Genomic DNA, 12,566 nt, shown 5'->3' with positions numbered 1-12,566 from the left:
TACCAGGTGCCTATTCACTGTCAATCCGAGATTGGGATGATATGAAAGGAGACCACGTCAAACATTATAAAATTCGCAAACTTGACAATGGTGGATACTATATTACCACCCGGGCCCAGTTTGAAACACTTCAGCAGCTTGTACAACATTACTCAGGTAACCCTAATTCTAACTAACTACTAACCACTGGTACCCTGGAGGGAATGGGTAGGCACTGGGGGCGTGGGGGGGTGGGAGGGCTGCGGGGGGGGCAGGCGCGGGGCGCGGAATACAAACATATATGAAGTCAGCAGTGACGGTTTTCTTTGCCGGTCACACAAGGTGGGGCTTGGCTGAATAGGTTCTACTGATGTCTTTCTACCAGAGTTATTATTAGTTCCATACGTTTGCCAAAAGACTCTATATAAACATTCTAGTTCCCAGGTACAAAGCAGTAAGTTAAATTGTAAATGTTGTCATCTTTTCCCCTGGGGTCTGTAATCAGAAACCGTGACAGGAGAGGGAGCCCTGTCTGGGAGGGAGCTCACAGGGGGGCTCCTGCTGGGGGCCCCCAGTTCACACTCAGCACTCACAGGAGTGGCTGTGCATACTTTTCATTCCCATGATCAGATGAATTTTGCAATCCATTTATCATGTTCTACTTCCCTACCCATCTAGTTTCCTAACTAGATGTAGACTATGTGACCCATAGCTCCTAGCTTGGTTACAGCTATTGTATTAAACTTAGAAACAGTCAGTTGATCAGTCTCTGTCCTAACCCCCAATGTCACGGTTAGTGTGTTGTTCCTAGAATGTTTAGGTATACAGTCTCTACATTTTAGTAAAGGATGTGGTCTTATATACAGGTGTCAAAATAATCATTTTCTTTCCAAGATTAGCAAGAGTATCCCACTATATAACATATACACACAGGTGGATTTTTATATAGATACATATGTACAGATATAGATCTATGTCCCATTAAACCCAGTAGTTTTTTTGTGATCTGTATATGTGTGTGTATACATATATATACACACATATACATATATATGTGCATACCCACATACACATATTTTATATTGTTCTTCAGGACAATAACAAAACCCCAAAATAGCACATGACTTGACCTCAACTATTGCTCTATGTACATTTGTTTAAAAAAAATGTGTGTATAATTTTTAGCACCAAAAAAAGCAATCTTTTGAAAATGGCAATAAGAAATGCCTATCAGTTGATCCTGGGCACTAATGAAAAAGTGAAAAAATTAACAACACTTGGAGTACTCGTTGATTAGGGCATTGGGTAGCTTTAGGTTTACATGGATTCTAATGAAATACTTAGTAGAAATGAAGCAGACTATCTCCCTGAGCTTAAGCAACATCCCCAAAATGCCTGCATGTGTAAGGATTTTTCAAATGCCGAAATATATTTCATTACAGCCAAACATCAGCAGGATCCCCAGGGTTTGGATCATTTGAAAATATTGTGTTGGAAAGGGCACCTTAATAACATCGTAAAGCTGGAAGGAGAGGAGGGATATGAAGAGCAATAGATGTTTTTTCATCTTAAAAAAAAAAAATCCATCTCAAGTTAGATTTGTTTTTATATTGGCTTTTGCTCTTCCCTCTTTCTCTCTCCCACACAACAAAGTGCCTTTGAAATATTGACACATAAATAATTTCCTGCCTAAACATCTCAGAACCTGACTCTACCAAAAAGAAAGGAGTAAAAAGTAACTTAGAACTGGTTCCCAGAGAAAGGACAACAACACTACATATGATTTCCCCGGGATCTGAAGGGCCCCCAGTGGGGTGTGGTGGGGCAGGGCTCTGTCCACCTCACAAGCCAGGCTCTCTCCAGCCTTTGTCACTGCCCTGGTTCCTCGTGCTTTGTTACCTTTTCTTACCTGACAGATGTTTCACTTGGCATTCAGGCAATTCCCCCCACCCCTCACCACTGCTAGATTCTAAAAGGTATATTCTTAAAAAAAAAGAGAGAGAGAGAGAGAAGAAAAAATTCCAAATAACCCAATAGTGATAACTTTTTTCCTTTGTCTTTTTCATAGCAGATAGAGTGCTTTCACATTCTTGAGTTTCTGCAGATTTCAGTTTCCTTTCTTTCTGCTTTGAAAGCAGATTTCTAAAGTATACATTGGAGACTGTTATAAAGATTTTTTTTTTAATGGAAAATATCAAAGAAGCGAGAGTATCTGACTGGTAGAATAGTCAGTTAAAATGCCAAAGAAATCCTAGAGAAATGTGACCTCTTTTTTCCCCTGCCAGGTATAATCTTCAGTCTTACTAGTTTATAACAGTCTAACATTCTATGGAAAAAAATCCTGTACTGAAGTTACAATTTTAAATATATTTAAAGCAAAGAAAGTCCCTAAACCCTTGATATTAGAGAGGGAGGGGACAGTCGTGCTGACATTCTGTAGTCCAAAGGTACCTTTTGAAATCAGTGGAGGTATTTTAGGGTTCCAGAGACATGATCCTAGCATATTGGGCGGAAAATGTTTTTCTTCCTTAGTGAGTATAGAAACCAAAACAGCCGTACCTGTACCCGTATATTTGTGTAGCCTATATTATACCTGGAGGCACGGAGCAGTTCACATCTGAAATGTCCTCTGTCCTACCTCCAAGGAACATGTTTCAATGTGTGGTGTCTAATCTTCCAAGATATGTGCAGTTCTCTGCCGATGTAGCACTGTTTTGAGCAACGCTGTGCGCTCGCTGGGTTTGTGCGACTATAAGTGTTGTCTCACGTGTTCTGCTTTTCTCTCCCTCTCCTGCTGCTGTCCCCACTCCATCAGAGAGAGCCGCAGGTCTCTGCTGCCGCCTAGTAGTTCCCTGTCATAAAGGGATGCCAAGGCTTACCGATCTGTCTGTCAAAACCAAAGATGTCTGGGAAATCCCTCGAGAATCCCTGCAGTTGATCAAGAGACTGGGAAATGGGCAGTTTGGGGAAGTATGGATGGGTATGCTGAGACTCAATTTTTCTATTACTAGCTCTCTCGTTTGGGAAGTCCCAAACATCAAAGATGGAAGGTGAAAAATAAAGACTTTATGATCCAGAAGAAGGTTTAAATTACTAATAGTGGGGAATTATACATTTGATTTGGATTTCAAAATTCTGGAATTTCCAAAAGAGAGATAGTGGTCAAGATTGGCAGATGGCTCAAATTATGCTATGATATGAGTTTCAATTCATAAGACAGAAAATAGTACAAGGAATGTTCCAGCCTGCACAAATGCCTTGCCTTTCATTTTCAAGTGCAGATGTTTGCCCAGTGAAATCAGTGTCTCCTTAAAGGGGAAGTCACCTTCCATCTTTCCTAGTGCATGCATAATTATGGATTATAAGGACTGTGTTTTCTTTATTAATTCCCTTTCCTGTAGAGAAAGCTGATGGTTTATGTTTTAACTTAACTCTGATTGCATCGAGTTGTACCCCACAAACCTCTGGATTGGCTAAAGATGCTTGGGAAGTTGCACGTGATTCATTGTTTCTGGAGAAGAAGCTGGGTCAGGGGTGTTTCGCTGAAGTGTGGCTTGGTAAGGCAGAGGGCACATTTCATTTTGGCTGCATTTCAAAGCCAATTAAAAAGACAGTTTGGGGCAAAAATACCCACACAGTCATTGGGACCAAGACATCTAACCTGGGTAGCTAGCTAGGCGCAGGACATCCAGATTTTGAGAACATGGCGATACTTTGCTGTACTTTTCCATCCTTCTTCATATGGTTAATGAAGGCAGGCTCACACAGAACAAGAAACCAATACAATAAGAATCCGTTGTTTCCTCTTCCTAAGGCCTAGGAAGGTAAGATATTATAGATGGGTTACTATAGGGAAAGACCATGTGCTCAATGGGCCTGGGTTTGAATCTTTACTAGCTGATTAACATGGGCAAGGGGCTAATTTAACCTCTTTGAGCCTTAGTTCCCTCATCTGTAAAATTGGAATGATACCTACTTTATAAGATTGAGGATTATATAGGACAATATACTTAGAGTCCCTGTGCATAGTAGATGCTCAGTAGACACTCCTTTTTCTCTTAATTTGGTTGTCATGTCGTTGATAAGGCTAACTGCACTGGGCCCCTCCCACTGCTTTTATAACACCCTTTGGGTCAGTTGCAGCTTTGCTTAGAGAAAATCCATGATTTTGGCCCCACCCAAACACATCTGTCAGTGAGACAGATGTTGGTGCTTATGGAATCCTCCTTCTTTCCTTCTTAGAGTCAATTAAAAACAATAAAGATAGGTACTGTTGCTATGTGTAGTTGTAGGCATTAGGGGTGGTCAGCATTAAAAGATTTAACACAGTTAAAGCACTTGGAACAGAACCTGGCAAGGAATAAGTATTACATAGATAGAGATATAGCAATAAGGTTAGAGATAGACACTCAGACATATACATTTATATGTGTATGTAAGCTACTATATAGTGAGTATATATAAATATCTTTATGGCCTTCCTCTCCCTCATTCACCCAATTTATAATTGAAGTTGTGGATGCCAAGGATTTTAATTCAATCACTTATACAGTCAGGAAGAATCAGACATTATACAAAAATTTCTTTTCAAACTTTATAATTATCAACTTTAAATCATTATACCATATTATTAAGAATCTGTTTCCCACTGAACATAAAACATCATGTTATGGTAGTTCAGGATCAGGATGGAATGCCAGTGAGACTAACTGTGTTGTTATTAGAGAAGAAAATCTCTATTTAAAATTTTGGGATGCTAACAGTACTTAAATAGCAAAGACCACTTACAGATTATCAGATTTTTCCATTTACATTTAGTGGTCAGATATTTTATAAAGTTTGAATTAACTCTTCTTTAAGCCACTGTTCTTTCATAACTTAGATTTTTATAGGTTGCATTTTGTAATTATATGAACCATGTCTTGAACAGGGTGACAAAAGTTTACAGAATTTTTTAATTCTAAAATCAATTATATTAAATATAAAAATCTTAATTTAAACCAGTTTTCTTTTCTAAATAAAAAAGGCATAATCTAACTTAGCAGATTTTTCTGTTTCCCTTAGAGTTTTAAGTCAAAGTCATAGGACTAATAATGGAATACACATTGAACCTAGATTTTTTTTTTCTTAATCTTGGGGCTGAAAGAGATTCAAAAGATAATCCAGTTCCATTCCTATATTTTACAGATGAGGCAACCAATGATCATAAACCAGGCCTGTCTCTGTACCTACTTGATTTTAACATGTTATGCCTAAATATTTCTGTTCCCTCTTAGCTGCTGTTTAATGTTTTCACTCTTAACTGATAGAAGCTATTGTTCTTGTGGCTGATCATCAGTAAACCTGAGGAATTTTCCTTACCTGGTTGAAGTATGGGGCAAGTAGACCATGAGCTTCTTGCCAATGCTCATCAGCATACTTGTAATCTTACTTATATATCAGCTGTTCAAGGACTCAGTCAAGTAGCCCATCCACTGCAAACAGTTAAAGTCTAGAAGTAATCTCCAGACATCCTCAGTGTGTTGCCATGTTTTTTAAATGATGGAACTTAATCGAGTTTCTTCCATGCTGACTCTACTACCTAAGGGATAGCTATGGGATGGCCTGGCCTGTGCTAACCTTTGGACTTTCATCCTTGTAAAGAAGTATCCAGAGCTTTTGGTACCAATTTGTAATCACATGGGTGAGCACCAGAAAAGGAAAGTGGCACATATCAAAATAAAAGTTACAAGAATTATAAACCATAATGTAGTGATAAGGAAACACATTTTTCCTATTGAAAATATTTGACAGAGTCCTTACATTTGATTGTCCTTGTTCAACAAAAAAAAAGATACTAAGTTTTTCTAAGTTAAACTCTAACTTTATGCAAGTAGCTATTGATTTAAAAGCTTTTTTTTTCCTATCGAAAGAGGATCTTGATTTGACTTAATATTGTGCGATGTGTGCAGGTACCTGGAATGGAAACACAAAAGTAGCCATAAAGACTCTTAAACCAGGCACAATGTCCCCAGAGTCATTCCTTGAGGAGGCACAGATCATGAAGAAGTTGAAACATGACAAGTTGGTCCAGCTCTACGCGGTGGTGTCTGAGGAGCCTATCTACATTGTCACTGAGTACATGAATAAAGGTTGGGCCCCACCTCACAGTTGACCCACAGGGTTGTTTTCAGGCGGGAAATGGCAGTGCTTGCTTGCTTTTTTCCTAATTTCTGCATGAGTCAAGGATTCCCATCGGGAAGCACAAATTGTGTGCTCATTAATGAGAACATTTTTTAAAAAGACCATGACCTTGAGCTTGCCGCCCAGATCCTTATGAAATGCAACACCTTCTGCACGTTGCATGTGTCAGGAGTCCCAGCTCCTGGCCATAATGAAAGCATTCATTTTTAATATCAGGGGTGGTGTGGAGAGCTATGATCATTTGCTATCATTTCAAATGCCATGGGCTAAATTTCCTTTTTCAGGGTTGAACAGTTAATATCAGACACAGGTCTCTGGACTCAGTTTAGTCTCCATCTTCTCAGCACCTTTGTTTTTCCAGCTCTCTTCTTAAACATCAGATGAAGAAAGACATGCTTTTAAAGAGCACATTTTTTTAAGATTGATTTATTTATTTGAGAGAGAGAGTACAAGTTGGAGGGGCCGAGGGAGAAGGAGAGAGAGTCTCAAGCAGACTCCACGCTGAATGCAGAGCCTGATGCAGGGCTCAATCTCACGACCCTGAGATCATGACCTGAGCTGAAACCAAGAGTTGGACGCTCTACTGACTGTGCTACCCAGGCATCCCAAAGAGCACATTTTATTTTCATTCTCTCTCTTTCTAATCAAAGCATTATTGCCAGGAGTAAGGCCAGAGATCACTTTGTTTTGGAAAAATAGACAAAGCAAACAAGAAACAACTTTAAAAGGTACCAGAGGACACCCGTGTAATTTTTCCTTTCCACGTACTTTCTTTTTAAATCTATTTGGAATTCTTTTTTTCCTGGCAGGCTCTTTGTCCTTTGTATCCAGGGTTATATGGTAAATAACTTTGTGATTAAAGCATGAAAGCAATCACTAATGACCATTGTGGACCTCCAGCCTCTGCTCATGATTGTTTCAGCTCTGGTGTCGGTCCTGAGCTCCTGAGGCTGGGTTGTCCCAGTGACTCTGAAGCTTCAGCTATTTATTTCAGATATCTTTAAGGTCTGGCGGGTGCTGATCTAGCAGGCGGAGCTACCTGCCCCACTCTGTATTCCTCGAATATTCTTTCCTTGATTTAAAATCTATAAATAAGCGAGGCCAGTGATTCTCAAACTTTGCCAGGTGTCAGAATCACTCAGGGGGCTTCTTACAATACAGGTTTCTGGGCCCAGCCTCCAGAGTGTCTGATTCTGATTCTGATTCTTGGGTAGAACCCAAGAGTTTGCATTTCTAACAAATTCCCCGAGGGATGCTATCCCTGCTGGTCCCAGGAACACACTTCCGGAACCACGCGGCTGGGCAGCATCTTCCCCGCGTCACTCCTCCGTATGGGGCTGCTGGGGGATGAGGCTGAAATGGTGCAGCTCCCCACGTGTCCCCACGTGTCCTTGTTTGTGACATACAGGGAATCACATCCCATGTATTGCGATTTTATCAAACCTTTGCTGTCCTTAGAAATGGAGTCGCCATTGTTTGTTTCTGAAAGATAAAACTGCTGCCTCTCAATGCACAGTTTTTTCTACCCTCCTTTTTTTTTTTTGTATAAATCTTTTCTTATTGATGGCATTATTCATTCAATCACCTCATTACTTCTAATAAGAAAGCCAAATACAGCCCTTTGTCAGGCATTTTTATCTTTCAGAGTAAATTGAAATGGTTTTATGTTTTGTTCACAGGAAGTCTACTTGATTTCTTAAAAGATGGGGAAGGAAGAGCTCTGAAATTACCAAACCTTGTGGATATGGCAGCACAGGTAGGCCACATGGCCCTTTGACTCCCACCTCAGGTTTAGCGACGTGTAAGTACATCGAGTCATGGTGTGACATGTGTCCTGTTCCTTGGTTCCCACAGGTTGCTGCAGGAATGGCTTACATCGAGCGCATGAATTACATCCACAGGGATCTGCGATCAGCAAACATTCTAGTGGGGAATGGACTAATCTGCAAGATTGCTGACTTTGGATTGGCCAGATTGATCGAAGACAACGAGTACACAGCAAGGCAAGGTGGGCATTTAAATAGGATGGCTCGTGATCACATCCTTGAGAGCAGTCGCTTACTGCACGATCCTTCCTCTCTCCTTCCCTTCCCTTCCTCCAGAAAATATTTGAAATGGCATTCTTCGGCTGAGGTTTTTCTTCTTGATCTGGCAGGAATGTGATAGCTCTGCAGGTGGGAGACTATAGTGGGTTCAACAGATGGGCAAGATGTTACTTTTTGGTGAGTGAGTGTCCACCATTGTGGTCTTCCTGGCTTATGCTGCCCTCCTCACGTCCAGGCCTGGGACGCTTTGCCTTTGGGGAAAGAGGGCTTTAAAAGGCCAAAAGAGAAGTCAAATAATAGCTTGTCATTCCCTCGAAGTCTCAGCAGAACACACAAACATGCTCATTGGAGAGTTTAATCAAGGAGTTATTTATAAAGGCATGGGCGGAGTGAGGAAAACCAACACGGCATAGTGTGATATCCTAGAGCTAGTAACAGCCACCCACCGAGGCCAGAAGGGCAGTGGGGAGGGGGCTGCCACCAGAGCTAAGAACGAGAGGCCACATTTGGCAGAGAAAGACCAGGCATGGATCGGGCGATTCGTACCTGAGCTCAGCCTTCGGGCCTCCTCCAGATGTCCTGCCCAACCTGGCGGGAAGCCAAAAGTCAGAGGAGCCCACTGATGAGTCCAGCTGGGTCAGGAGCCGGGAGAAGAGCAGAAAAGGGATCTAGAAGAAGGATAGAAAATAACAGTGTCACCCGAGCAGCCCACCCCCTCTAAATCATCTCCCTCCATTCTTCCTCCGCCAGAGATTTGTAGAAATCAGGCTCTAGACTAAACACATCCCAAACCAGCAGCCACTCTGGTGGGGAGCTTTTTGGCTACTTTTAGAGCACTTGATGCCAGGGAGGGAATTCCCAGGGTTATCTTCTACCACCCTGGATCGTGCACAGTGGTAAGCAGGTAAGTGTGTGGAATGAAGTGTGTTGTTTGCGGTTGAACATAGGCTTCTCCTATAGAACGTAATGCTCGCGTCGGAAGGAGGGGGTAGGCTTCATGGCTGTTGTTTTTAAGCAAGCCTAGGCACTCTGAGCAGGGCTGAGTGCTGACTAGAATGCACTGCAGAACAGTGCTTTCTGCTCAATTTCACAGTGGCCACCCTGGAATTCCAATCCTTTCTTTCTTTTTAAATTCTTTGATTTCACACCCGTTCTTCCGTCATCATTCTCAGCGGTCTCAAGTGATGAGGGGCATGGTTAAATGAAGACCCTGGCTAGCGCAGATACCGTCCAGATGCTCAATCACATGTTGGTCAGACAGCTCGGCTCTTTGAATGTCCCCAACACGTGGCAGTTCTTGTCCTGGAGCCAAATGCCCGCACCGTGAGCATGCCCACACGCACACGCGCACGCACACACACACACACACACTACTGCAGGGTCAGATGGCAGGCCGTGTCCCTAATCAAAGGCACACGGGCAGCTGCGATTGGCACTGGTTGTCCAGAAAGAAGTGTGGACGTGATTTTAAGTCAAGGCGAGCTGAGAGGGTCTGCAGTGTCACTGGGTCTGAGACCTGGCCCTAAATGAGAGCTCACCCCGCGGCAAACCCATTACATCCCAACTCACAGACCCAGAAGGAGGCGGAGCACGTAAAGGTTTGGAGACATGAGTATTTGATTCGGGAAGAGGTGAGATTGGAGTCAGTCTCAGCACTCGGTCATGAAAGCATCCTTGCATGCGTGAGTAGAGTCCTGGTGCCAGATGGGGCAGTCCAGGATTTGTCCCTCCCCTTCTCCCAGACTCTGGACTCTACACAACTTGTGGTTACAAATTCTGGCCTTGAACCATCCAGAAGGTGGCAGGGCAGAAACCAAGGATGTTGACAGGGGTGCTGCTGACAGGGCTGGAGGTTTAATCCATGGAGTGGGGTCTTCTGGCTGTGGCCCTGGATGCCTGATACCCAAGGGGAAGGCGTGTGAGAGCCCCTCACCAGTTTCCCTGACAGCACGCTTCTGCTATGGAGCATGGCCACAGTGGCCACCCTCAGCCCTGGCCATCACGTCCCACCCTCGTCCCCTGCCAACTCTCCCCATCACCCTTCTGGTGGCTTCCTAACCCCCACCATCACTGTCCCACATGCTGTCCTGAAGCCTTTTGAAGGATCAGCTTCATACCCTTTGTACCATGTTTGCTTAACTTCCAAATAGAGCCCCACCCATCCCTCTTAAAATGCTTTTTGCTTCTCTCTTCCCTTTCACAAATACCTTCACATCCATGCCAGACATGGAAAGAGATAAGTAAGGAGAAGTAAATGATGTGGAGAACTGAACTTGGGGAAAAACAAAGGTTGTGGGGCTCCAGGATTTGCAAGGAGAATTAAAAAAATGGTCTCCTGCAGCAGAGGGAAAGGAAGGAGCTGGGGCGTTTGCAGGGTATCTGCCGAGAGCCAGGCCTGAGAGGGTAAATGTGAAGAGTGCAGAGGGAAATGATAGAAATCATTTCTATCTATTTCAATCACCCCTCAGAGGGGTTAAGTAAGTTGTACAAAGTCCCACAGCTAGTAAAAGGGCAGAGGCAGGATTTGAGTCTGGGTATGGCCAGCACTGTTGCTTCTGCTCTTATAAGCTGTACTGACTGCCTCTCAGCAAGACAGTCATTTAAAAGACAAAAACTAAAAACTAAGATTAGGCATGAGTCTCATTTTCCCTTTATTTTATGGGAACGTTTTTAAATGGGGGGCTTCTAACGTGCATGTGTGAGGGAGTTTGAAAGAGCTTCATATTCCAGCTCTGGGACAACCCAGCTGTTTATAAAATTCCTCCCGAGGGTCTGGCCTGCCCCGGCCTCTTCATGAGGCAGAAAGGGCCTGGTGTGTATCTGTTAGTGTGCTCTGCAGATGGCATGCGTGCTGCATGCTTAAGTTTCTGCTGGGGATTAATCAGCTCCTCCAGACAGCTGGTCCATGTGCCTGATCATATTTACAAATCGGGTTTTATGGTACCCACAGGCCACGACCAGGATAAATCTTGATTATGGAAGTGTGGGCAGTGTTCAGAAGCAAGTGCCAAACACAGGTATTTGGGGACTGTGAGGGACAGTTGTTTTTCAACACAGTTGTGGGTTTCCCATCTAAGGGCACACTGAAATGCCTGTCACCATACCCCCTGCCCCGGGTGGATGTGGTGACATTTCCCAGGGCACAAGTAGAATTGAAATTTGGACATGTGTTAAACAGCCCTTCCTGTGTTCCTTTCCTCCTACCACTCCCTACCCCGCTGGACTGTAAGCAGAAGCCCATGTCAGGGAGAAGGTCAAGACCAGGGTCAGAGCCTGCAAGGGTGGCCCTCTGCCAACAGCCTTCTGGAGGCAACCCGAAATGATTTGGTATTGCTCTCTAGTACCTGTATGTTCCCTCCATTGCAGCTGATCTTGTGTAATCAAAAATACATTGCTAAATTCTGTCCAATCAGGGTCTCTGAGTAATGCCAGCATTAATTATTTGAATGCCTTGTCTGGGAAAGGGGCTTTGCTAAGAGCTACTGATCTAGGGAAGCCTGAGACTGCACCGGGGAGGTCTGCAAGTGTGCAGAGAGACATACAGGAGCGGCACCGAAGCCACATAAAACCATCGCCTGGGGCCTTGGCCAAGTTAGTTAATTTTTCCACACCTCAGTTTGCTTATCTGTAAAGTGAAGATATATTTTACCTGCTTTGTGCTTTAATTTTTGCCAAGATAACTAAAAACAGTACATGTAAAGTGTTTAGCACGTGCCCAGAACATGGCAGGTGGTAAATAAATACTCCTGTTATTATGTCCTGTACAAGACAGTCCTTGGGGAATAAACACAGGCAAGAGTGGACGGTAGACACAATGGAAAGGCTCAAACACTGTGCTGGAAAGGGAGAGAGGAAGCAAAGATAATTCCCAGGTAGTCAAATGCAAGTATCATGAGAATGGAATTGCCAGCAACAGAAATGAGGGAGTCCAAAAGGAAGAGCTCATTTTCAGAGAAAGGGTGAGTTTGGCTTTGGGTTTGCTGCGCTTGAGGTGGTTGTGGTGGTATGTCCCAGTGCAGTGACCAAGCCCTCCCGGGTTACCAATGCCATGGGTGCTCCCCTCCCAGCACCTCCCTCCACTCCTCCCCTCTCCGCTCACACTGGCCTCTCACCCCCACCTGCACCGTCGCCTGAGGTCCACCCTCAGCCACCTCCCTACCCCAGCATCAGCAGAGCTAGCCCCAGCCCCGCCTGTGCCGCGGGCACCCGAGGCTCCACTCTCTGTCTGTCCTCACACGTCCACACCTTGCCTCCTCCCATAACCACCAGCATGGGCAGCTGTCACCAGGCCTTGCTTTCGAAGACTCACAGCCCCTCCAACCATCAGTTCCTTCAAAGCTCACACAAACAGACAGGAAG

General features: G+C 43.8%; 1 protein-coding gene across 9 annotated transcripts in view; it reads left to right on the top strand.

Annotated features, from left to right (window-relative positions):
• Nucleotides 1–12,566, top strand: part of FYN (FYN proto-oncogene, Src family tyrosine kinase) — a 211,576-nt gene that overhangs the window by 170,736 nt on the left and 28,274 nt on the right. For 7 of the 9 annotated variants that reach the window (XM_034991851.1, XM_034991853.1, XM_034991848.1 and 4 more), the window contains 5 exons: nt 7–156; nt 2,795–2,959; nt 5,931–6,110; nt 7,842–7,918; nt 8,017–8,170. In XM_034991851.1, coding sequence (XP_034847742.1) covers nt 7–156; nt 2,795–2,959; nt 5,931–6,110; nt 7,842–7,918; nt 8,017–8,170 — 726 coding nt within the window. Of the gene's footprint in view, nt 1–6; nt 157–2,794; nt 2,960–3,380; nt 3,537–5,930; nt 6,111–7,841; nt 7,919–8,016; nt 8,171–12,566 lie in introns of all 9 variants that reach the window. The other 2 variants (XM_034991856.1, XM_034991857.1) reach the window with 1 other exon arrangement.

This window comes from Mirounga leonina, unplaced genomic scaffold (genome assembly GCF_011800145.1).
Source record: "Mirounga leonina isolate KUSES-001 unplaced genomic scaffold, KU_Mleo_1.0 Mir_53, whole genome shotgun sequence".
Classification (NCBI taxonomy): Eukaryota; Metazoa; Chordata; class Mammalia; order Carnivora; family Phocidae; genus Mirounga; species Mirounga leonina.
The sequence above is the reverse complement of the archived record's forward strand: the minus strand, read 5'-3'. Positions and strand labels throughout refer to the sequence as shown.